This window comes from Anser cygnoides, chromosome 14 (assembly GCF_040182565.1).
Source record: "Anser cygnoides isolate HZ-2024a breed goose chromosome 14, Taihu_goose_T2T_genome, whole genome shotgun sequence".
NCBI classification, from domain to species: domain Eukaryota; kingdom Metazoa; phylum Chordata; class Aves; order Anseriformes; family Anatidae; genus Anser; species Anser cygnoides.
Genome location: NC_089886.1, coordinates 4000928 through 4026859, shown reverse-complemented (window position 1 = coordinate 4026859; position 25932 = coordinate 4000928). Strand labels below are relative to the sequence as shown.

The following is a 25932-nucleotide window of genomic DNA, read 5'->3' as shown; positions in this document are numbered from 1 at the left end:
GCAGGCATGAGAGACCTCCAGAAACTGGAGAGCAGAAGCTGCTCATATCACCACTCTGCGCGTCAAAGTCAGGGAAACAACCTCTCCCAGAGCCATCAAGGGGCCTCAGAAACACCACTATTGAAATGCCAGCACACCCTGGAAAGTCTGCTTTAACCTAGCTGCCTGCCCTTATCTCTGTTCTCATGTCCTGTCTTATGTTTGATCCCCTGAATTTTAGCAGCTTTCTTTCTCCTCAATATTTTTATTTTAGAAGCTTTGAATTACTCCTCCACAATGTATATGCAATTACCCAGCAGCACTGACCACATAGTTACTGTAACTTATCTACTTGTCCTGAATAGACATTTTTCCATATGTATGGATAAAAAATGACTGTCACGTAGTTGGCAAAAAGAATGATGTAAATTATAGGCCAATAGTGTGATACTTTCACAGAGTGATTCTAATTTTAGTCAGTCTACTCAGTTTTAGACACGTCTCACTTCATTAATGTGTGACTTAGGTATATTAAGTGACCGAGATTAGAAATAAATTTGGGTGGGAGAGTTAATATTTAAACCAGGAAAGACATTTATGGGCATCAGCGAAGAACTGCTGTGTTTGGCAATGACGTGCAAGTAATATCTCCTGAAGTACTTTAGTACTTTTTATATGGTGTGCACACGTAATGTGCAGCCCAATGTTTCACATCTATCACTTCTGGGACTCATTTTTTTAAGATAGAAACGTGTTTCTTTAATATTTCATCCTCACTCCAGGACAGTTCCTGAGAAACCAATTCTTTCACCTTCTGCCTTAGGCTATTTATTATTAAATCTCACCATGGTGAGTGACGGCTGGGGATGAAGTTCTTGCTTTTACTCAGCCGTGCACCTGTGGACACGAGCAGAAGAGCTGGGAGGCTCCTCTCCTGCCCTCCCCCTGCTCAGCACTCAGCAGACCACAGGCTGTCTCCCAGGACAGACCTATAGGAGCCATAATCTATATCACAGCACAGCTATTGAAATCTGCCTGGAGATCCCAAGGCTCCGAGGTCACAGGCTAGCAGTGCCTTAGAAAGCTAGTTTAGTTTTCCTTTGCCTTCCAAAGCCTTCCCAGGGCACGGGGACTGACAGCAGCTGCTCTGCATTCCTCCAGCCTCCGGTTAGATGCGCGCTGTCTTGTTTCCTTCCCTATAACCAACCTCTGGCTGTGTCCCGTGGGACACCGTGTGCTTCCAGGAGTCTCTGAAGTAGCCGAGCAAATGCATTTACACGCCTCACCCTGAGAGCTTCCAGCAAAGAGGCTGAAGAAGAGTTCATAAAAAGGACAAGGTTGCAGGAGGCCGCATGGAAATTGGCAGGCCCTGCTCCTGCTTGATTAAAAGTGAATTTTGCTGCTGCTATGGAAACAAGATTGAAGGAAATATTTATAATTATCAGTGGGTAAATTATTGCAACATTTTCTCTAGTCAGAAGCGAGATTTTGGCCCCAGAGCCTTGCTGTGACTGAGAGTCAGGCAAGCTGGTGAATCTGACCTGAACATTTGGCTCCAGTTTGCCCAGTGAATTTGCCTGTCCTCCCCAGCACTACCCAGTAGAAGATGGATGTCAAAATATTTGAATTTTCTGGCTTTGGCATTTGGATTTATCTGTAACTTTATTGTTAGAAGGGTTCTAAATTTAGGCTAAACTCAGGATTTTTGAAGTGGTAAAGCAGACTTTAGTGTCTGGAAATTCATAATTATTTAATATATAAAACTTCATGAAAAGTTCTGCAATGGCAGAACTTCTGGCTTTGCTTTTCTCTGATCAGATGGTATTTGCTGCTAGATCAGAATTCCTTTCACAAAGCAGTTTCCGTTTTCAAAATGGACTCACCCTCTGGGTTAGCAGAGGAAAAAGCTCCAGCAGAGCAAGCAACACCACTTTCAGTGGCCCAATTTAGCATGAAGATTTTGGAGAGAAGAGAGGAAACCTGTGGTTTTTTCCAAGTAGATCAGCTGTAGATGTCTTCAGTATTTGAGAACCATGCTTTCCCTGACAGCATCAAAAACCTATTTTACCTTTTAATAATATAGTGAAATTTTAAGCTCAAAGGCTTAAAAGATTTTTATTTATTTATTTATTTATTTTAAGATGACATATGAAGTATTCTCTTGAGAAATTCAGTTTAACTGTAGAATTGTTTGCTTTGGTCTTAGAAGCACCAGTAACCAGGCGGCAGTGGGGCTGTCTGAATCCCCAAAGTACCTTCTGTTTCTGCTGGTTAAAAATGCTCTGGCCTTTCCACAGGCATGATATGGTCAGAGTGTAAGGAGATTTGGGAAGAAGGTCCACGAGAATATGTGTTGCATCTCTGGAACCTGCTGGACTTTGGGATGCTGTCCATCTTCGTGGCATCATTCACCGCCAGGTTCATGGCTTTTCTCAAAGCAACCGAAGCACAACAGTACGTAGATCAGTACGTTCAAGATGATGACCTCAATAATGTCACCCTTCCCCCTGAAGTTGCTTACTTTACTTATGGTAAGATGTTTTTTGCTATCTAATGCTTCCTGTTCTTTAAGGCTTATGTGTGGTACTGATGAAAATACCTTTCTTTTTTTGTGGTATTTATGAAGGTTATTTTCAAATTAAAATAAGTTATTCTGAGATCTACCCATTCCAGCCATCTTCACAAACAGCCCAAAGAAATAAAGAACCGAGACTCGTTGAGTCTCTTATAAGGCTAAGTCAATCACATCTTTACAAAATAGTTTGAATAACAAATAATCAGGAACCGGGAGTGAGCAAGATATAATTTAAACTACAGATGAATGAACCTGCTCCATTTTCCAAATCCAAGAGAAAGGACGTGAAAACAAATACAAGATCTGGAGCTGAATTTCTAACTGGTGGTGTGCTGTGCATCTCTGCTAAAACCAACGCCTGTGTAATAGACACAGAAACACAAAGTACACCCATAAGCTGCTCCTTTTAGAGAAAATCTTTATTTTGGAGATCCTATATCATCTGTAAGTTCTAACATTTGGAAATACAAGCAGTAGTATAGCCTTGACAACATTATTTTTGATGGCTGAAATGGTTCTTTGATATTCACAAATGAATAGAGCTTTGTGCCCTATATGTAGGGGCTGGACTCAAAGCACAACTCTGCAAGCTTGAGACGTGACCCTGGGCAAAATCTGTGGGGACTTTGCTCATGGAGGGCTGCAGGATCTACAGATCTGGGCACAGAGGAGCACCCTTTGCTCTCTAGGGTTGCAAGACAATGTTCTAGCAATGTGCTTGGGGCTGGAAAAGCAGATCCAGGCTGTCAGATTTCATCCATTGTGGGCTTGCACCATGCAGCACCAGAGATGTGCCCTGACCCCACATCAGGGTGCACAGCCACAGGTTTGCTGATGGGGTGAGCTGGCACTGGCTCATTCTCCTGCTTGGTGTGGCCCCCCTGCAGGTAAGCATGCCCCTCCCTGCCAGGGCAAGCAAGAGGCTTCTGAACTTACACTGTGGTTTGCCTCTCTCTGGTTTGCTGCTGACCCATTTAAAGTCAGTTCATGCTACAAAGATGCAAAAGGTCTAGAACAGAATGTCACAACCAGATTCTGTGAATTCCTCCATCTGCTTCTTGTCCTTGGGTTCAGATTACTGAAAATAATGCCTGAGTTTACTGCTGTGTCCTTAAAAATGTCATATGTTTTAGCTCTGAGTCAATACTTTTGTCGAGTAGCTCAGCTGATGCAATGACACTTATAAGCTATATTAATATAAATGTTCAAATTTTCAGTAGATTAAACAAATGATGCATATCTGGTATCAACCAGAAGATTTTCAAAGTAGAAATATTAGAATGATTACATTGCCAGAATTGGTTTTAATTTAAAGATAACACAAAGATAATAGACTTGATGGCTATATCTGCTTTATCTGAACAAATCCAAGCCTCCTTGTCTAATGGCAGGGAGAGAGGTCTCAGCCTCCCTAATGTTTTCTTATATTCCTTATATTGACACAGTGCCATGTATTCAAAGCTATGGCCAAATTCCACTGCGTTGTGGTTTTAGTTTTCCATCTCAAGGGCTTCAGCTGGAAAAGGAACCGCACAATTTATGTTCAACTAGGAAACTGAAAATACCAAATTTGTTTAAAGCCATGTTATTTATTTGCTGTGCGACTTTGGTAAATCCCAGTGACTTGCTCATCTCTCTCATCTTTTCCACGTGAAAAATACAACTATATCTTATCCATCTTTGTAAAGCATGCTTAGGACTTCAGTAACCAGTTATTTCAAACTTTCCTTTTTTCACCTGGCCAAACCCAAGATTCTGCCTTCAAAAGGGATCATTTATCATCATAACCATCTGCTTCGTTTCATTACTAATACCTAATGTACGTGTATTGTTTTAGCCAGGAACAAGTGGCTTCCCTCGGATCCTCAGATCATTTCAGAAGGACTGTATGCAATAGCTGTGGTACTCAGCTTCTCCCGCATTGCTTACATTCTTCCAGCCAACGAAAGCTTCGGCCCCCTGCAGATCTCTCTGGGGAGGACTGTGAAGGATATCTTCAAGTTCATGGTCATCTTCATCATGGTGTTCCTGGCCTTCATGATTGGAATGTTCAACCTTTACTCTTACTACCTTGGTGCGAAATACAACCCAGCTTTTACAACGTGAGTACATGAGGAAAAGTGGCTGCTCTTGCAGGGCTCAGTCCATCCTGGTCCATTACTGCTGCTGGGTCTGCTCAGATAGTCAGGGTGCTTCCAAACACTCTTCTGCTGTTAGTTCTGTAAAGACCATGTGAGGTGCTCGGCTGAAAACAGAGAAGTGTCTGGATAGCAGGTGATTCTGTATGCAAACATAAGTCCAGCTCTTAGACATGCTTAAACATATCTTTGTGTTCTTATTCCTCTTTCTGTGAGCCCAACAATTTTAATTCTCCCTTCATCATCAGCTGCTCCCTTCTTATTTCTGCCAGGGCTGCCCACATTCCTTTTTGGCCCTCATTCCTTAAGTCCAGTTATCTCTCTATCCAACCAACACACTCATTCAGCTCAATTCTCTCCCAAAAAACACTGCTTTTTATCTCAAGCAGAGATGAGCCCAAAACGTATCTGCATGGCTCTGCAGGGCCAGTGTTTGCAGGGTTAGAGCTTCCAAATGTGCAAGATATGCATAGGGTTACAAAGAAGGCTGGAAATGATGCAACTAATGGGTTTTATACGCCCTCCCCACCTCTTCTTATTTGCATAAGTATTTTATTTTCTTGCAAATAATTAACGATATTTTATAAGAATTCTGCCATTTTGTAATTTTTTAGAAATTGTATGCTCTGTTCATTTCAGAGAGCTATCTAAAGTTTCTCTTCTAGCTGCGTGGGGAAGTCAGATCCAGACTTTGGCTGGGAAACTCGTACCACAGCCTCCAGTCCTGGCAGCCAGTTCAAGGCCTGAGCTTGGGGAGATGGGTAGTTCAGAAATGGTTATTTCTGGAAATCAAAATAACAGATCAGGAAAACGTTCTGTGAGATTTCAGGAAATTTTCAGTTTCTCTGTTTCTCTATTAACAGTGCAGGGCAGCAGCCTCCCTCCTGTGTACTGGAACTTACCTGCAATGCCACCATGGGAGGTTTCAGAGGTGGGAACAACCCAGTGCCCTGCTGTACCTACAGAAATGTCCCTTAATACCAGAGGAAAGCCTCCTTCCTTGCACCAGCAGAGCACTGCAGCAGGCAGCTTTGTGTGCACACAAAATCACCGTGACAGTGGGACTGGGGGCGCAGTGGGGACTTCCCTTCCCATATGCCAATCTGTGAGGGAGGAGGAAAGCTGGGTGTGATGTTTTCCCCTTGCTGTGATCTGCCCTTAAGGCAACCGTGCCACACTGGAAATTCCTGAGCTGCAGAGCAGGCAGCAGCTGGCATTTGATGTGTCGTTTCTCTAACATGTCACACAGCGAGCTGGGGGCTTAGCTTGTAACTCCTCTAGGAGAAATGACCTTTTCAACATCATTTCTCCTGCAAGTGTCTGTTTCCTTCCAAATGCTCAGGAGCCAGTTTTACCACCCTACTCTTTTGTGCAACATGTACTTTGTACCCTAATGTTTAAATTTTCTGATTGAGCCAAATATGCCTTCTGAACCTTTCCTGTAACCTCAGGATACATTCTAATGGAAGGATTTATGAGGCTAGACGCAATTACATTTATCTGTGCTTGGTAGTAAGGTAGAAGAAAATTGAGTGTGTGGGATGTGACTTGCTGCTTATTTGAAAAGGAGATGTCCTTGAAGCACAAGAGGTAATGAGAAGTTGAGTCGATACCATCCCTGGTTGCCTCAGCAAGGGTCTTCAGTACGAGCCCCAGGCACGTCACTGGAGCACCCTGTTAACAAATTCCAGTCTCCAATGCAGTGGTGGTAACTGTCCGAATAACACGCATGACCCAAGTGGGTCTTCCAGGATTTAATGTCTTTTGATGGAAATAATGAGTAAACGTTGACCAAAATGAGGACTGCTCACTGGACTAAAGATCGCTTAAATGCCCACGGGATGTCTGGGCTGGGGAGAGTCTTGTCAAAAGGCAGTGCTCTTCCTCCTTAATTTCAGGCTTGTGATTACCTATCCTATCCTGGAGGGACTTCATTTTGTTATGAAGCAAATTTTCCATAAACATTATTTTTCCTTTTAAGAATATGGAAAAGATTTAAAATAGACTTACTGTCTTCTGATTACTTAAGCACACGGGAGTGTCAAATGATGATGAGTGAAAATGAGATTCTTTCATCATATGAAACAAAGACTGTAGATTAACATTCATCCTAAAAATCCTTCTCAGACATCTCATTCAACAAACTAGAATCCTTGAGATGTACAGTCCCAAACAATTTTAGTAAGCTATTAACAACATTATATTGGCAGACAGGCAGCTACCAATTCTAGCAACATTTCCTTCTCTGTTTATCCTGAGTTGTCTGTGGGCCTTGCTGAATGCTGTGGTCTCCTGCTGCCATTAACTTATTTGTGAAAAGAAGGAAGATTTCACTATTAGAGCAGAGTAAATAACTCAAATATTGTCAAAATTCGCTGAGGCAAAGAGTAACGCGTACTTTGCTGTACTCGTAACGACTTTGTGACTTCAGTGACTTCACAGAATACATTTCTTGGCAGACACGGTGAGAATTCTAATGAGGATAGGTGAAATTTTACAGAAAGCAAGTTTTGTAGTCAAAAATTTGTCTATTTTAATATGGGACCTGACTCAGATATCACTTGGCTAACCAGGACAGAAAAAGGCCCTCTGAATTTGCTCATTAATTAGATTGTGGCAGGTTCCAAAGGGCACTGAACTGACAGTTCACTCTGAATATCATGTTGGATAGCCTCAGTGAGCGGACAAGGAGCTACTCACTGAAATAACTTTGCATTGAGCATTTGAGAAAACCACAGCTTACCAGGACAGTAAGAAGGCAGAAAAAAAAGTGTGCCTAGATATCCCTGGGAGGGAATTGCTTTCTTAATTCTAATAATAATAATCCATGAATGTTTGGTGTAACTTACCATGCTGTTGCCCTTTCAAAATCATGTGCTGAGTTTTGCTTTTGGTGCCTTCTACAGAGTAGTCACGTAGCACCCCAGTGGCCTCTGAACTATGTTATCGTGCACTTTCTGTCATTTCTTAGATCTTAATGTTCTTGACGCAAAGGAAATAAAAACGCAGTGTACTTTACTTCACACGGTTAAATACAGAGATTATTTAGCTAACCATAGTATACGTTGAAATTTTTTTTTTTAAGTTCTTCAGCGCTGAAAAGTAGACAATTTTCATGACTCTTGCAGCTGACCCCAGTGATGTTTATCTGTTTATTGTATGCTGTGTACAGAACACAGCTCTCAAAACAGCCTGTAATTAAGAGCATGCTATGCAAACAAAATTGAAATGGAGGCAAGACTGATTGTGTTCATCTTGCTTTCTGCATCACAAATCAGGCTGAAGGCTACAGCACAAGGTTTTCTGTCTGCTTCTCCCCGAAGGGAAGTGTGACTCACTGTTCAGTGCCAATGTTACTTAGAGGCTTGAAGGCTTTTTTCTTCTCATTCTCCGTTGTCAAAATGTGATATTTTTGCAGATTGTATTACCTACATTGCTTTTCTGGCAGTGTTAAAGCTTTACCAATCGATTTAAGGAAATAACTCAATCTGAAAGGACGCTTTAAGCTTTCTTAAAGAGGAGGACACAAGACTGACATGAAATCATGGCCTTGCTGTGATCTTTTTCGATGAACAGCGCACTGCTGAAGCAAGGAAAATCTGCAACTAGATGATCACCTCTGGTCTGTTTTCTTCCTCAACTCGAAATCTTTGTTTAACTTTCACAGGACTGTGTCTATTGAAACAAAGCTCCCTTTGCTCTCTCCTCACTGCCATAGTTGGCCCTGACCACAGTAGTGAGAGCACAGCATACCCAACTCAGCAAGGAGCATCAGTCAATCTGCCACTGCCAGCTCCTCCTGCTGTCAGGAGCTGTCAGCCCGGGCAGGACTCCTGACCTCCTTTGTTCCTTCATTTGTCTGCCTCTGGGAAGGATAACCCCTCCCGACGTTGCAGGAGGGGGGTAAATTGCTTAGCTGGCAACGATGAGACACATCAACATCTTGGAAGCTTCAGGAACTTGGCTCCAAACATCCTTGTCTCATGTTTTAGTGAGACATTCTCAAAAAGAAAAAGAAAAAAAAAATCTTCCCTGTAACCTCTGCCAAATCTCCTGCAATCTGACTGTAGAGTTAAAGGGAGAGAGAAAGAGCCATCCAGACTTTTCGGGGGGTAGGGATGAACTAGTACAAGGTCTCCTTAGCAATATTTCCCACCATGAGTGGGAGAGCTGCATCTGTCTGTAGGCAGTTTTGGGGTGCCACAGGTCAGGTCCACATCTCACAGCACCTCCCAGTACTGTGGGCACTGTTCCCACTGGGAATAAGGACTATGGATGTGCAGAGAAGCAAGGCGGCTGTGCTGGAGCCGATGCTTGCCTGGGGCAGTCAGGGCCACATACAGGCAGTAATTAACTTTTCAAGGAGAACCTGGCACCACTCCAGAGCAAAGGTTAATGCCTGAGCTGCAGAAAAGGAGCAGAGACGGCGTGTTGTATTAAAACCCACCGGCAGGGTGGAAAACTAAGGGAACTTTTCCAAATTAAAAAAGGAAGGTTAATAGCAGGGTGCAGCTGGGATCAAGGCTACTGGGTTATGTTTTTTTATTAGTTTGATAAGTGACTTAGATGGTAGGTTTGAAAGCCGGAGGTTTTTGGTGTTGTACGCATTCTTTAACTGAAAATACAACATTTAATATAATAAGCACAAACCAGATTGCTACTATAAGAGTGAAGGGTCTCTGGCACATTAATGTCAGCTGCCCTTTCCTGTACATGAGGGCAGGAGACAACTATATCACTGCACGGTGTCCCAGCCTCATGAAGGCAGCAAGGAGTGAACACAACAGCACACTGAGCAACATGGAGACTGAATAGAAAGCCACATTTTTTAATGATGTTGTGCAACATCTATCCGAAACGTCACTCAGGGTTATTCCCCACATGCAAATGGAGTTATACTGGCTGAGAATGGTACTTAATTATTTACTGCATTATTATTACTACTACATGCAAATGGAAGTGGGAGTGCCATGAGCTGTGATGAGAGATAAGTACTAGGCTGCTGTGGCAGAAAGGAATTGCCCAGTGCTCTGCACTAGCCTTTCAAAGGGTTGAAATTAATTTGTTTTGCTTGCATGTATAGTGTAATTGATACTGGAGTAGATGTAAAGCTTATTGTTGCCTTAGGACATGTTGTAGTTTGTGTCTATGATGTGTTTTTACAAAACTGTAACAAAATTAAGCTGCCATCCTTATATTAATAATAATAATTTTTAAAAAAATAAAAATAATTTGTTAATGGCATTGTTTTCTCAGAAGACATTACCTCCTGGGAGGCCAGGGAAGACGGGAGGTAATTGCCTGTCAATATTCTAAGGATTATTCAGTAAAGGCATACTTGCTCCTAACTTAAAAACTAAGCAAAAAGCTTCCAAAATGTACCAGCTTCCCTCCTCTTCCTCCTTCCTTCATTTCTAGTTGTGGCTGCTCCCCTTCTGCCTGTTATAGCTTTGGCTCCCCCCAGGTCTCCTTCTGGCCTGTAAGTTCAGCTGCAGACTTTCCATCTCTTTGTCATTCCCTCTCTTTTTCCCGTCTTTCAACTTTTTATTTTCATCTAGTTCCTTTCTACTTTCAAGCAAGGGTAACAATAAAATTAAAATGCCTCCCTGTAACATCTTTTACTACTCCTTAATTTCAAATTCTTTAGGAACTTAAATTTTTTACTACACATCTTTGGGCATCTGATTTGTTTGCAACCTCAAAGCAGGATGGGAAGAAAATCAGACCAGGGGATGACTTCACTTGCATAGTGTTCCGGTTATGTTAATGCCAGAAAACAGAACTTTTCACTGACTCCTTCTGTGTAAAAAATCTCTCTTGCCCTGGAAATTGCATATGAGGCAGTCAGCATAGGTTCCTTCTTCCCTTTCCCAGATAATCTCTGCCTATCTTCTCTGGATGAGAAATGAGTGACTGAGTAGAAGTACTGAGCCCTAGACAAAACGTTTCAAACAGCAAGTGGCCCATGGAGAAGGAGTCCTTAATAGGGACTCAAAAGCCAAGTGACAAATAACACGTCTGAGAAGAACAGATGGAGTAAACAAAGGGGCACTGTCACTTTATAGTATTTATTAGAAATCATATTTCTTTATCAGAGCAGGAAATATGATCTGGCATGTCCCTGGGTGATAGATAATGGCTTGTAATAGCTGTGCCAAGGCATCATTTTTATATTGTTGGGTTACCACTTTTACTATTAGGGTTTGGCCAGGCTAACCTGGTGCCGACTCTATAAAGTGATCATTTGCTTTATTTTTTAGGGTAGAAGAAAGTTTTAAAACCTTATTCTGGTCAATATTTGGCTTATCTGAAGTGATATCTGTGGTGCTGAAGTACGATCATAAATTCATTGAGAATATCGGATACGTACTCTATGGAGTATATAACGTGACCATGGTGGTGGTGCTGCTTAATATGCTAATAGCCATGATCAACAACTCCTATCAGGAAATTGAGGTAAGATAAGAAACTGGATTACAAACTCAATGTGCATAATTATTATTGATAATGAAAATGTGAAAAGAACAAGGAAACTTCAGTTTATTCCATATGCATGATTAGAGGGTTGTTGAAACACAAATCCTACACTGTGCAAGAGTCAAGGCTGCGTCTGTCCCCAAATTAGGGCTGAATTAATAATTAACAATGAATCATTGCTATAACAACTTCAACTTCCTTGTTTTTAATGACCATCTGTGAGCAAACCCAATTTCCTTTACATGTGTTTAATGAAAGCAGTTTGTGGTATTTTTTACTCCCTGCGTTGGTTATGATAATTTATCCATGTGTATTACCTTAGCTGTGCTGTTTGCTTAAGAAAGACCGAGAAATATTTCATGTATGTTTTTTTGTTTGTCTGTTAGTTTTTTCTCTGCTCTGTAGTGGTTAAACACACAAGCCTATCTAGGTCTGAAACTCATGGATGTATATTTAACATTACATATTTTTCAAATACCAGGCATGCAATCTTTATATATACATATATATATACAAATATATATATATATGGGTGGAGGAGGAGTCCCTGGACCTGAAAAACTTAATGGCATGAGAAAAAAGCAACATTTAAAAGATATGAATACAGCTCTCAAGGAAGGTGTTTGCAGGTTTTACCCAGCTTTGTTCAGTGGTATTAATATTAGCAGACTGGATTTTTTTAAATGCTTTGAACATAAACAAATCCCTGCTCATATAAATAGTGACAGATAAAAAAGATTAGTATTTGGACAATGTTTATGCTGATTCACCTCTTTCTTTTGATTTGTTAAATGTCAAGTTCCTGTAGTTGGCTTTGTATTAATTATTTGTTCTAATCTTCCCTCAAAACCTAACACTGCAAAAGGCCAGAGTCAAAAACCTTTTCTTACTGTAATGTCTAATTCCTCCATGTACTGTAGAGCAAATATAGCTCTATCTTGTGTGCTGCAACTAAGTCTAAATGTCAGAAATACCTTACGTATGTTCTCTGCCCCAAAAGCTTTCCTGTGTACAGAAAGCAGTCATTTCCCCAAAGATTTCTGATCACGTAAGATCAAGTGTTTCCTGAATCCTCTTCTACAGAAACAAGACTTATTACTGAAGGGGTCTCAGCCTATGAATGCATATAGTAAGTAGAGATGCCTTTGCAAGTTTACAAAAGAAAAATCTTGAGAAATATCTGACTAGATAGTCTATATTAATTTTCTAGTTTGAACTCTGTGATGGCCAGTTTCCTAGAACAAATTCTTATCATCCTTCTTGGCTGCTTGGAATTCTATAAAACTTTGTTAAAGAACATTATAACTACCAGCAAGTAAAACAAATGTGAGCTACTCATTCCAAATCCTCCTGCTTGAGAACTGGGAGAAACCTAGTAAATCTCATACTAATTCCTTTAAATCCTCAGCAACAGGGAGATTAAGGAAAAACAAAGTCATTCAACTGACGAGAGAAAGTCCCTTTTGCCAACGCATTTTTCTGACAACAGCAATGTCAATAAAGACAGAGGATGTCAATTACTTAGGAATTAAATTCCATTACAGTCATTGGGGACATGCTTTACTGTTAGCTGCAGTTACAAGGCCATATTTTTATGCTTTCCATTGAATATCACTCTTCGGCTACTTCTGTTTTTCTTCTGTTTATCCCTCAGGTATTAGTGCTTCCTGACTACATTGCATTTATGGAAAGAAAGAAATTCTTCTGTCAGCCAGAAACCAGAACTACTTCCATCAGTAGCTCTTTAGCTATTTAGCAGAAAAACATTAAAAATGCTAATAAGTGATTTCTACTGTAATACAGCTTTAGGTTTTTGTGAGGTTCAACCCCAAAGAATGAGAAGGCCAAATAGCAGATGTGAATACTGCTCCATTGGCAGACATTTTTATATCTATGACAGAATTAAGCTCAATTGTGTTCTGCCAGTTTTTGACTGGGTTTCAGAGGTACAGGGTAATCAGAGGTTATTAATTTTAGCATGACACAGATGTACATGAGTACGGGGAATTGGCAGACCCACACCCCTACTGATGCTGCTGGCCTCCACATAAGCCACGATGAAAACAGCTGTAGAGCAGCTGTATCTCCTCTGTTCCTTTGTCTGCTAGCTGGTCCTGACACTTGGGTCTGGCCATCCTCCTATATAAATGCCAAGCAGATCCATAAAGAGTGTGCTGACCTTGCCCTTGTACTTGGAAGTGATCCTGGTCCATCCTAACAATTACATAAAGGAGATTCACAGGCACAGTGATTGATTTTTTTTTCTCTACCTGCTTAAGTGGCAGGAGGTGAATGGCAGGAGAAATAAGGTGTATTTATCTGGGGACATTATGATGGTGAAAGCAAACGGGACTAACAAGGAAATAAGCTGATGACAGAAGTCAGGGACTTAGTTTCCTTTATTGGGGATTTTTTGGCCAATGCAGTGATAACGGTTACCTGGCAATTAGTATTGCAGATAATCAGAGGCAGCCTTCATTGTTGTGCAGTAAGGCTCTGTTCCAGCCTTCCCTGCTCCCCACCTCCTTCCTCCAAAATATTTCTTTCTTTGTGACACTGACCTGTGTTTCCGCAACCTTTGCTGGAGGGAGATGTGAACTCATTCATATCCCAGCTCATGCTGACATTTCAAACTTATGGCATTTATTTGGCGTAGAGGACAAAACCGGTTTGTCTGTTCCCCACTGCTTCTTAAGAAGGAGTTTGTAGAAAATTTCTACCAAAGTAGAAAAGAGATGACATTCAGTCTAGTATTTGGAGGGCCTGTACAAAGTGTTTATTCATTTATTTGGTCAAATTTTCCTTAGTTTTAGATCACCACAGAGAAGCCTAAGAAGACACATTGTGTCAGGTGTCTTGTTTTAGTAAACACAAGACTGATTCTAGTAAAATCCTACCTGTATGTTTGTCCTTATGACAGCTAAATTCTTTCCTATGTACTAATTATGTATTTGTGTGTTCTTTTCTCTTCCCTTCCCAAGGAGGATGCAGATGTGGAGTGGAAGTTTGCACGTGCCAAGCTCTGGCTATCCTACTTTGACGAAGGAAGGACTTTACCTGCTCCTTTTAATCTAGTGCCAAGCCCAAAATCATTTTATTATCTCATACTGAGAATAAAAATGTGCCTCATAAAACTTTGCAAATCTAAGGCCAAAAACTGTGAAAATGATCTTGAGATGGGGATGCTGAATTCAAAACAACGGGTATGTTGCATCTTCACTTTTCGCTTTCTTTGCATAATGGATCCACGCCTGCCAGAGACCTTCAGGAGGGGGTTGCATGGTCACAGGTAGACCAGGGACAGAGCAGCCTCTTAGCCTCATTGCATGTTATTTGTATTGTATTAGCACCTAGAGGGTCCTCCCAGACTTGTAGTCTCATTATACTGGGCACTGTTTGGACACCAGTGAAAGAGCAATTCTTATAAACAGAGGCATTTTCCAAAGCCAAAAAAGCAAGGTCAAAGACCAAGGGCAGAATCAGAGGCACAAATCAGATCCTAGATCTGGCTCCTAATATACCCAGCAGGCCTTTATGCCTTTTCAAAACATCCTCTGGCCTTTAAGTGATTTCTGAATTAATTTTACTGCCATTACATTAATAACATTTACTGCCATTCCAGGTTTGGGAACAAGTTTCCAAGCAGGGATTAATAACACCTCCTACATACCTACAAGTGTAATTAGCAAGTTCTCTACTTGCATCTGTCTAGTGATGCGTAGCTACTAATGGGCAGATCCTGCCCCTTCCATCTCTTTTTTAGTCATTTAAAATAGAAATGTGCTTTGTAAGCGCCAGCTGCATGGTGGCACACTTTTCCCATCAAAAGCGAGTGTCTGCATGACAAACCAAGAGAGATGCAAGAACATGCTTAATGTCCAGACCCTTCCCAACAGAATTAGTTTTGTTCCTCCCCTGGGGAAATGCCAAAGAAATCAGAGAAAATGATGTTACCCATGGAAATTTTTGTCTGCAATGTTGTACAGAGCATGCCTGGGACAAAGTGTTCCTAGCACATACATTTGTAACACACCCAAACCTACTCACAGCACAAATCCACCTGCAACATTTCTGCATTACACTGGAGAAGAAAAAGTCCAAAACATTCACAGGAACTCAGCTGCAGCTGCTTGGCCGCAGTCATCAAACTCAGTGGATTAAAAGATGTGAGGAGACAGCTTTGCTTATTTAATTTTCTCAGCTCAGGTTGGGTTTGAAACAAGAGAACAATGCTGGGAATTGATTCCTGGGGGAAAAGAAAAGCCCTCCAAAATGTGTTGTCTCATTTTTTATGGTCACGAGAGAGCTGGTGTTGCTCCTCAGCAGGCTCGCCAGCCCTTTCCATGGCACTTTGCTATTCTAACAGTCTGCTCTCAGAAGTGAGCAGCCTACCCCCATTTTTAATCTTGCAGAAGGGAAGAAATGGGACAGGTTACACCAGGGAAAAGGAAAGAGAGCTTGGAGAAGGTTCTGCAGTTTGCCTTTGTGTAGCCTGCTTTGGGCTTTGTGTGGATCTCTGGGTTTTCCTTGGAGGAGCACGCGGCCTGGCAGGATGATGACTCCTGGTGAGCCACCTGGCTCCAGGCAAAGCCCACAGCCTGGGACAAGATCAAGCTCACATGAACCTCAGAGAACTGCGTATTTATTGGGCCTACTCCATGTTTTCATATAATTTAACTGAGTTCCTTATTTGTGAACACTTTTTAAGTTAGACAAACATGTGGGGGCATTTTAGTCCATAAACTGATTACTGAAGGACCCGTTAGAACAGTGAATTCTTGAAATTAAAGAAATATTTTTTCCTGTATCTCAAATAATGATTTGGAAAGATAATATTTTCAAAACATTATTTTAATCAAACTACACAATGTCTGCTTAGTCTGGATTTTTTCTGCTTCAGAGCATAAAACAAAGTAACACAATTTTCTCTAAGGTTCTCCTTTGCCAAGCCATATAAGCAAAAGTGTCCGGCTTGTCCTTTCTTGTGGAATTCATGCAGAACTCACAGTTTCCATGGCTTTGACATAAGCAATGACAACTCCCAGTCATTTCTTGTTTGCCTGTTGATTTTTTTCGCAGATCATCTCTGTATTACCATGGCACACCTGGTGAATGAGAAAGAAAAAACAAACAAACAAAAACCAACAACAAAAACCAGAAACACCATTATTTCTCAGGATCTCTGGGCCTGTCAGAGATGAAAAGCCCTTAACTAAGGCCTGCCCTGTACATACACTTGTATGCAGTTGCAAGGGTCTGTGATACCCACTGGCTCCTTCGGGTCTATGATATGACTTAATTCCTTTGAGAATGTAATTTTTTTCTTTAGCACTTGGGCCAAAAAAATTCATGGGTGAATAATAATGTCAAAGAAATCTGTTACAAATATTCTGTGTGTTGTAAAAACTCCTTAGAAGCTACTAGAGTGCAAAATTAATAGCTCCAATGTCATCTGATTTAAAAAATAAAATAAAATCTGTTTTAAAAAAGGAGTATTTTTTCAGCTAATTGAGTAGCAAATTGTACTGTTGTAAGAGAACTGCTGAAAATCAATTCAGTTTCAGAATGTTTTCGTAGGTGCATTGACTTGTTCTCTATAAACTTATTTATTTTTCTTCTATTTTTTAAATTGTGTTCTACTTTGATAATCACTAATCTGACAAATATATTTTGTTTCTCTTAGCACCTTCTTGTCCAAATCTTTTGTGAGCATGCCATTTTTGTCTAGACAATTTAGAATCTTTTTTTTTTCATTAACGTGTGTTTTTTTGTCTTTCAAAAGTTCACTTTTTTAGACCTGAATGTGCTGGCTTTTATCCTACCCATAGATCGAACCATTTCTATAAAGCTCTGTTTACTTTGGGGCTGCCTGGGTATGAGAAGCTATCATCGATTTAATCTATCATGATGTTTTATAATTTCAGAAAGTTCGCTTTCAGTCTAGCACTCGAAACACAGAAAATTATTCGGGGAAGAACGCTTATAACAAGCCCACGAGATATCAGGTAATCGCAGCATGAAAGCAAGAGCCAGGGAAGAGATCTGTCATTGAAGAGCTCTGCAGGGGTCGTATCCGCTCTGGTCCAGCTGCTGCCAGCCTGTGATGAGCTGCGCTGTGGCTTAGCACGGCCACAGGACCGGGCTGGGGCACCTCACGTTCACAGTGCTCGGAGACAAGCGCAGCATATCATCCATGGCAATAGACATGGTGTTAATGTATGTCACGCTAATTAATTCCACTCAAGGGTGTATAATTTAATACAAGAATTATCATTCAAGCTTTAATCTCCCGGTCTTGCATTGTCAGCATTTCGTTTTGTCATGACACCGTGTCACGTCTCCAGCCTTTTCATTACCATTTGCATGTGCTTTCTCTGGCAGTAACTTGTTCTGCAGAGCTAAACCTGCAATGTGGTATGGTCCAAAAACACCCGTGACTGCAGCGGTGGCACAGGGCACCCCAGCCATCACATGAACTAGCACAGCTGCCTGTCTTGGTTGGAGCATTCGTGCTAGCATAAATATTTCTTGTGCAAGCATGTAATAGGATAACACAACAAGGAGAAGGTGCCCCATGGGATTTATTTTTTTTTAACCATAAAATGAAAAGAATTCTGATGGGAACTGGTATGTCTGAAGGAACTAACATTAAAGAGAGTTGAGGAAAATAATATTTTAATGGGGTAAGATGTGCAATGGCAATTCTAGGACTTGTTTGTCATGTGTTGGTGCAGCATCCAGTACAATGGGCTCCTAGTCTGTACAACATACCAGTAATAACATTTTCCTTCTTTTAAAAGTTGTCTAGGCTTTTGTGCCAAGACAGTAGGTGTCTCTAAAACTCAGTTAGAAACAGAATTCATTCGTTCTGGCATCTTGAGTTAGTTGGCTTGACACCATCAAAGACGAAGGGAAGAGAGATGATTGTCGTGCTCAAACTGGCACTTGTGCATTTCTGACATTTTCCTGTACATTCAAACCCACAGGTAACAGAAAGATGTGTCAGCCTCTGCTGGACTCATTCTCTTCCTGCAGCTATTATTTCTAAATGAGAACACCTAATGTTTGTGGTAAATTAAGCCTTTACTTCCAAGGCTGAAAAAGCCAAAAGCAGCTGTGAAAAGTATCTGTGTTTTCAAAGAAAGAGATAACTACATTATTTTACTTTCCTAATGTTCCTACTAGGTTTCTCTTCAAATGATCTTAGAAAGTTTCTATTGCTGCAGGAAGAATTTGTCCAAATAATACAAGAAAGGTGTAACAATCTTGATTATCTAAATACAAAGAAGAACAAACTTTGATAATCTGTCCAGCAAGCTTTCTTCTGCAACTGGGAAAAACCTTTGAAGTAATGGCTTAGCTCTGAACTGTTTTCTTTAGTGAGATTTATCAAGTGACGTATCTGCATTCTGTGTACCTGGTGTACATGTATGTACGTGCAGTGCTCTTGAGGGATACCAAAAAATACAGTTTGGCATTCGTTATCAAGAGTCTGTCTTGAAGTTTTATTCAGGATTTTCTTGCAGTAACCAGGTTTATTTTTCTAAGAGGTTATTTCATTTAGTGTAGCAATAAGGAACGGTATCAGGGAGAAGCAAGACTTAGAAGCCACAGGGGCAAAAATGAATTAATTTCCTAAACCTAGTGGCAGAAATATCTATCAAGTGGCTAAATAGCCTCTTGTTAAAAATGGTCACATTCTTCATATTTTGTTTCTGTAGACAAATCTGAATACATCGTGTATTTGACAGACTAGGCAGGCACCCTTGAACTTTTGGCTTTCATCACGGACAGCAGTTAATATAGGTTAGTATTTGAGTAGTGGCCATCCACAATACCAGCTATATGGAAACTGAAGTAGATAGATGTTATCATACTGTTCCAGGTAATAATAGCATCCATTGTTTATGTTGATTCCTTGTTTTATTCTAAATATCCTCTGTCATCTGTTCTGAAAAAAAAAAAAAAAATTTTAAAATTCTTTTTGGACCCAGGATTTCCCTACTTTCCCCAAACATTACTTCATTTATGTTTCCCCAGGTGGCAACCCTACCTCCCTCTGGATTCTACTACCTTGGCCATCTTCAACACACCGTACGTGCACTGTGCCTCATCTCTGTTGTCTTAATTGACTCACCTGCTTAGCCAGATGCCTCTTTGAGACAAGGACAGAGAGTCTTAAACATCCCATATTCCATGACTACATGACCTACATATAAATGACTGGATCTTCCTTTGATGTTCACATAACTTTAGTACCATTATAATTCAGAGCTGACTACTAAGAAAAAAAGAGCAGGTGTATCCATAGAATCGTAGACTGGTTTGGGTTGGCAGGGCCCTCAAAGCCCATCCAGTTCCACCCCCTACCCTGGGCACCCCCAGCCCAAGTTGCCCAAGCCCCATCCAGCCTGGCCTTGGGCACCCTCAGGGACAGGGCACCCACAGCTTCTCTGGGCCTCTGGGCAGCCTGTTCAGTGCTTCCCCACCCTCAGAGGAAAGAATTTCTTCCTTATAGCTAATGTGATTTAGTCTAATCTGATTCCTTAATTCATGTTTCACGCTCTTTGACGTGTTTTTCAGTGATGTTCAAAGCAGTCCTAATTGTGCTGGAGATAGATGAGCTCACACTAAAAGTTTTGTTTTTTCTTTAATAATGTCCATCGAGTCCAATAAAACATTTTCTATCCTTTTTCTATCTTTTCTTGGATAGTCACTGAGGTCTCTGCTGTTTGCAGAGGATGCAGAAAGCTTTGAGGGCATAGAAATCTTCATTGAACCTGTCATTCTTTTGTCTCAAAGAGAGCTATTTGAATACTACATCTTTCTGGAAGTGGTTAAATCAAAATAGGAGAGTAAAAGTCTCTCCTATTACACTCTGCTTCAAGAAGCTGCTCCCAGCACGACAGCATGTGCTGCCTTATCTGCCTGAGGCCCTCCGAGACTCAGTTGTGGTGATCATGCACTTGGGTACCCAAAGAAGCAATGTAAATATCTGATAACCAAATTTAGGTATATCTGTTGGGACACCTAAATCATCACCTCTGATAGAGCAATGATTTCACATTTCTCACACTGATATCACTGGCAATGATGCAGGCCTTCAGCTGTAACCCACTGTGTAGCTCGACTGCCAAAGTTACTTTCCTTTTACAGAAATGTTAACATGCATTTTTGGAACAATATCACATTGCAAGGTCGTATTCATAGCCATCTCCTACGATTTCCATATTTGCTGCTCCATACTAACAGTCATCTCCCATGTTATAAATCTACATGGTGCTATTTTTACCCTGTATATGTATGTCCCTTAAAAGCTGCCATTTTTACTCTTGCCAAGCTCTCCATTTTTGTTCAAACTCGTTTTCTCTGTCCCTCATTGTCTGCTTTCTCTCCATAAGCCTGAATTCCAAAGCAGAGTCTTTCTTTTTAACCTTGGGTCAGATGTTCAGCTCATCATCATGAGTGGCTTTGCTAACAACATTAATTAACCGCTTATTCCTTCCAGTAAATTATATTTTATTGATATATTAAATAGCAACATGCTAAAAAAACGGTCTGGATCCCATTTCTTAAATTGCTACTGCATCATCTGTGTTTTCATTCTGTCCATTTGTGTGCATCCCACAAACACCCCGAAGTATCTTTATGTGCACTCATTATGCAACTGCTGTCAATCAACTATTTTAATACGGAGTTCATAATATAAAGTAGAGAATAAATGAAAAGTCAGTAATAAAATTCCCTTTGTTTCCTCTGAGGCCAGGCTTCATCCTTAGGGAAATCAGGCGCTTGAATTGCTCATAATAAGTCTAGAATTAAGGAGGTGTGGATAAGCTCATGTTAAGATAAGTGTTACTGTTCTCTTTTCAGAAAATAATGAAACGTCTGATTAAGCGGTATGTACTGAAGGCTCAGGTTGACCGAGAAAATGATGAAGTCAATGAAGGCAAGTGGATTTTTATTATTGCCACAAATTAGAGCATGTAATGTTATTGCTATTGATATCTCCAGTAAGAGGATTGAGCTTAGTTAACACCCTCTGTGAAGAGAGAGCATGCTCAGGCTCACACAAAGGCAAACAATGGTGACTCTGAGCCACCTTAATGCTCTGAAATATTCCTTAGCAGAACGCGTGTATTGTAAGATCTGTCTACACTTAGTCCTGCTCTGCCCCACACCTCTACCTATCCTTGCTTTACAACACCCAGGGTATAGCCAATATCTGGCCTTCTCCTGGGGTCTAAATAAAGGATTTTCATACTGTCCTGCCTATGCTTAGCCAAAAGACTTTTTTTTGGAACTGGATAAGGATGTGCACTGCCATGGTGTCATGTAGAAATTTTAAGTAGATGGAAAAGAAACTCATAATACTTTCTCTCTGTTACCCTTCTGTAAATGTCCTGTGTAGATGGGGATCCATACATGGAGAGGGAATAGACTTTAGAAGAAAGATGAACTTTCCATACACTCTTGCTATTTCTGTTGGTACCACTACTGCAAGTACGGGTTATTTACTGTAAAGCCAAATATTAGGTGTATGAACGCAGTGACATCATATAGAGTGTCACATATACTAGTGACCAAGCACACTTAAATAAATGCTCTCTCATGTCTTAAAACCATAGGGATGACTTCTTTGATTCAATATTGCTAACAAGAACATTTTCCTCCCTTTAGGAGAACTTAAAGAGATTAAGCAAGATATTTCTAGTCTCCGATATGAACTCCTGGAGGAAAAGTCACAAGCTACTGGTGAGCTGGCAAGACTAATACAGCAGTTGAGTGACAAATTTGGGAAGAATTTAAATAAGGACATTTGATAGTGGACACAGCGAAAAACAACTGGTTTTCTAAACATTTTTCAGCCTCAACCAGCATCTTAGGAGGGCAAAAACAGTGCAAAAGATGGGTGCCACATGCTCAACTTTTGCGAACTAGCAAGTATTGGTAGAAGCACCTTGCATTACTCCTGTGTTTGGTGAATTACCAGTTAAATCTTTTATGACACAAAAGTGACTTACTGGTAAAAATACATGCCCTTTGACATCAGAAACAAATGCACCATAGGGAAGGCACCTTTAGTTAAAAGCAAAAAAAAAAAAAAATACAAAAAACATATCTTCATCCACCTGACTCCAGTGAAGGGACTGTTCTTGTTTATACCAACTCAGACTGTACTGATCAGAAGTGGGTGGTCTGAAGAAAAACTGTGCCAAGCAAATACTCCTTGCAAATTTTTAAAAAAATCCTAACCTTGCGTGTGTACTCTCCTTTTATGTTTACATGGGCATCCATGAAGATAACTTTGAACAGCACTGTGGATAATGAAAAACAAATGAGAAATCTTCTGCTGAAATGACCGAGGCCAAGTGTCTCAGGTGGAGGTCATCTACTTTTTAGGCTGAATGACAGAGTTGGAAAAATAAACAAAGCTTGTTGGGTAAAGCATCCTTTCATCCCTCTGCTAGAACTTGATAAAAGGACTCCCAGCCAAAAACTCCTCTCTGCCTTTTCCAGCTATATTAGCTAACCCACTAATGGATATGGTCTCTTCGTACACACCTAGCCTCTCTTTTATCCTCAGATGATCCCAGCTTCAACAACAGTGTACTGAAATATTCAGATCTCACTTCCCAATAATATCCACAGCAGAAATAATATATATTGTGCTAATGTGTTCAGTACAAGGAAGAGCATTAATCCAACAACAGCGACACAACTCTGCTCTACTTATGGATTTCAGAGGTCAGCAAGCCATAGAGTAAGATAAATCATAAAGAACATACCCCAGTAGTTTCAAACATTTAAAACAATATGAAAAGGCTTCAATTCCACCAAGGACAACGTGAAAAAAAAATATTAAAAAAAAAAAAAAAAGCGAGAGAGAGAGAAAACAAAATCATTGGAGAAATGGTTGTCTTGAGTTATGAGTTTGGCTCTTTCAGAGGACCAGGAAGGAATTAAAACTGCTTTAAAGGCTGCAGTAATACAAATAATCAGACTGCATTTTTATGAATGGTAAACAATAAGTTGATGCAAAGCAACTACAGACTTCAATTGCTTGGGTTTTTACATTTAGCTACGTGATTTCAACTATTTAAAGCACACCTTACTACTTGGGAACCACTGAATGGACCTGTTTGTTTACAAGATACACCTATAAGATGACCATTGCATTTAGGTATCAGCTAAGAAAAACAAGCAGAACCAGAAGGTGACCTGTGATCAGTTCTTAAGTGCCAGATGAGAACACAGATAGCCTAATAGAATAATAGTTATATTTGTACAAAAACATTAAAAAAGAAAACAAAATAAAAAGTGTACTGTACGTAGATCTGTTTAGAGAAAAAGCAAAATACTGTATTTTTACCTTTAATAAGATTATCTTGTATACTGTAATATTTTTACCTAAAAATGGGAAAAAATAAAATTACCTCATAATATTTTGTTGTACACTGGGTGAAATATTTGCCTGATCATTTGAATATCCAATACATGGACATTTTATTGTTTTAATGTGATGGGTGAACAACAAAACCGTTGTATGAAGCAATTTTGTCATAGATTTTCTGAAGCCTGAAGGAGTCAAAAGCAAAATTTTAACTACCATACATTTCAAGGGAATAAACTAGGGAATCAGAAGTTCTGCAACCAACTATAGTCTGCAAAAGCGACTCCTTATTTGTGGTGCTTAATTTGAAATTATTCTTTACTTATTAATGTATTTGTAAAATACATTTTGTTCTAAGAGCAGAAGTTCAGTTCAGGAGGCTAGACACATATATTGAGGGTTCTGAGTGTGCGATCAAAAATTAAATAAGTAACATTTTTGCAGTAACTTTTAGCTGAGAATATAACTGAAAATACATTTGCCTCTGCATTACCCCATCTGTATGAGGTACTTTACTCTGCAGCACAGAGTAGCATTTCCCAGAGATGTTGTTGGCAAATGTGGGAAATCTGTTACTTTTGCATGATAGCTCTTACAATGTAGTGTCAGGATGAAACTTTTAGATGACAGCATTCATCAGCAAGTACTAAATGCCAGTCTAAGACAGCCACTGCATATAATAATATTTGCAGGAATGGTAACTCACTGGCCTGTCTTTCCTTACCTAAATCAGAAAATGGTGCTGATTTCAAATATCATTCTTTCCATGAATATCCTAGAATATCCATGAATTTCCTAGAATATCTTCCATGGTAATGCTGCCATTTTTTCTCCCTTCCAACCACCACGCAAAACTCATTTCAATTTTGGAAAACCAGCTCGGTTGCATCAGCCTTGTCTCAAAGATTTGTCTCATTATGGCTCTACACCTGCCTCTTGAACAAGCATTACTTTACCCTTCCCATTCAGTGTTTTAACATTTCCCAGGAATGTAAGCAGAATCCTTCAATGTAGAGCAAATAATAACCATAATTTCCATTTTTCATCATACTGCATGCTAAGTCACATGAAAAAGGTAAGTGGAAATGAAATGATACACTTACATTTTGCATATTTAAATGTAACTCAACAAAAGGCCTGTCCTAACATCTAGCAACGCCAACAGAAACATTATTCTGCTGCTCAGTATAGCAGTCAGTGCACGTTCTGGTCACACATACTGTGAAGAGCTTTGCTGAATTACGTGGGCCTATGCAGAAGCACGGCCATGCCCCACCAGCTACCACCTGCTGCCCTGGTACCATCGGTATAAATGCTGCCATGGCTTGCCAGCATGCTGCTCTGCATGCAGAAATATATCTATGAAAGAGCATAATATTTTCTAGAACTTCAAAAGGAGACTAAAAGACATACAGGAAAAATACATTTTAAAAATGTGCTTCTTCCCTTTTTACGTTTACATTCCACGAACTATCAAGGCACAGAGTTTTCTTATATAAATATTCATGACAAGCAAAATCCCACTACTTCAGAGCACTTTTCTCATCTGGTCCCAGGAACACACACAAGGAAACTTCACACTATGTATTAATGTGCTATCAGCAGAAATTATGTTAAATTCACTACATAGTTTATTCTCCAAGCTCTGTTTACAATAAATTAAAGAAGCCTTCTAAAAGATCCCTGAGAGAGCTCAGAGAGTTTGAAGAAGAAAAATCAGAATAGCTGGGACTAGACCTGGGATGTGCAGGGCCCCTGCCCCATCTCCCATCGCCAGTGGGCATGCTGGTGTCACAACAACTGCTCTGATGGCTTAAATTTGATCCAATTCATAACGGTTCTTACATATGGCTTTGAAATATAGGATTTATATTTCTTGGACAAATTCAAAATGCAAAGGGATGTTGCTTTACCCAAACTATTTGTAGATATAGAGTTATGACATTTTATGGGCAATATTTTAGAGGGGGCTCAGAAAAAGATTACAAGGGTGAATATTCTCCGAGAGATCTTCCTAATTCTGCAAACCCAGCAGGCCAATCAAACTAGAATTTAAACTGAAGAAGATTGGAACAAAGCCTTTAACTAGCCAGTAGCGATTTATTGACTGCCCAAGTGTTCAGACAATTGCTTCTTGTCTTGCAAAGACAAAACCTTTCAGCTGATGCTACCAGAAAGGGGGCAAAAGCAGAAAACATTAACGTGCCTTTAATTAGGTGAACTGCAAATCCTTAAGCCATGAACCCCTCCTGACCAGAGATGCAAATCCTGAAACAAAGGAGCTGCCCGAGGGTGTCTGGCATCATGCCACTGCTCTCAGCAGCATGGGATGGGCTTTGCAGGGCACAGGCTGGGGGTGATGCTTCAGA

The 25932-nt window shown here is 40.3% G+C and overlaps 1 protein-coding gene across 2 annotated transcripts in view; it reads left to right on the top strand.

Annotated features, from left to right (window-relative positions):
* The window catches only part of TRPC7 (transient receptor potential cation channel subfamily C member 7), a 71172-nt gene extending 47469 nt beyond the window's left edge, over nt 1–23703 (top strand). The window contains exons 6-13 of one of the 2 annotated variants that reach the window (XM_048057403.2): nt 2277–2510; nt 4392–4656; nt 10953–11148; nt 14151–14372; nt 17094–17174; nt 19210–19263; nt 21043–21118; nt 21850–23703. In XM_048057403.2, the coding sequence (XP_047913360.1) occupies nt 2277–2510; nt 4392–4656; nt 10953–11148; nt 14151–14372; nt 17094–17174; nt 19210–19263; nt 21043–21118; nt 21850–21992 (1271 nt within the window). In that variant the 3' untranslated portion in view covers nt 21993–23703. The remainder of the gene's footprint in view (nt 1–2276; nt 2511–4391; nt 4657–10952; nt 11149–14150; nt 14373–17093; nt 17175–19209; nt 19264–21042; nt 21119–21849) is intronic. The other variant, XM_048057404.2, reaches the window with a different exon arrangement.
* Nucleotides 23704–25932: the final 2229 nt, after the last annotated feature.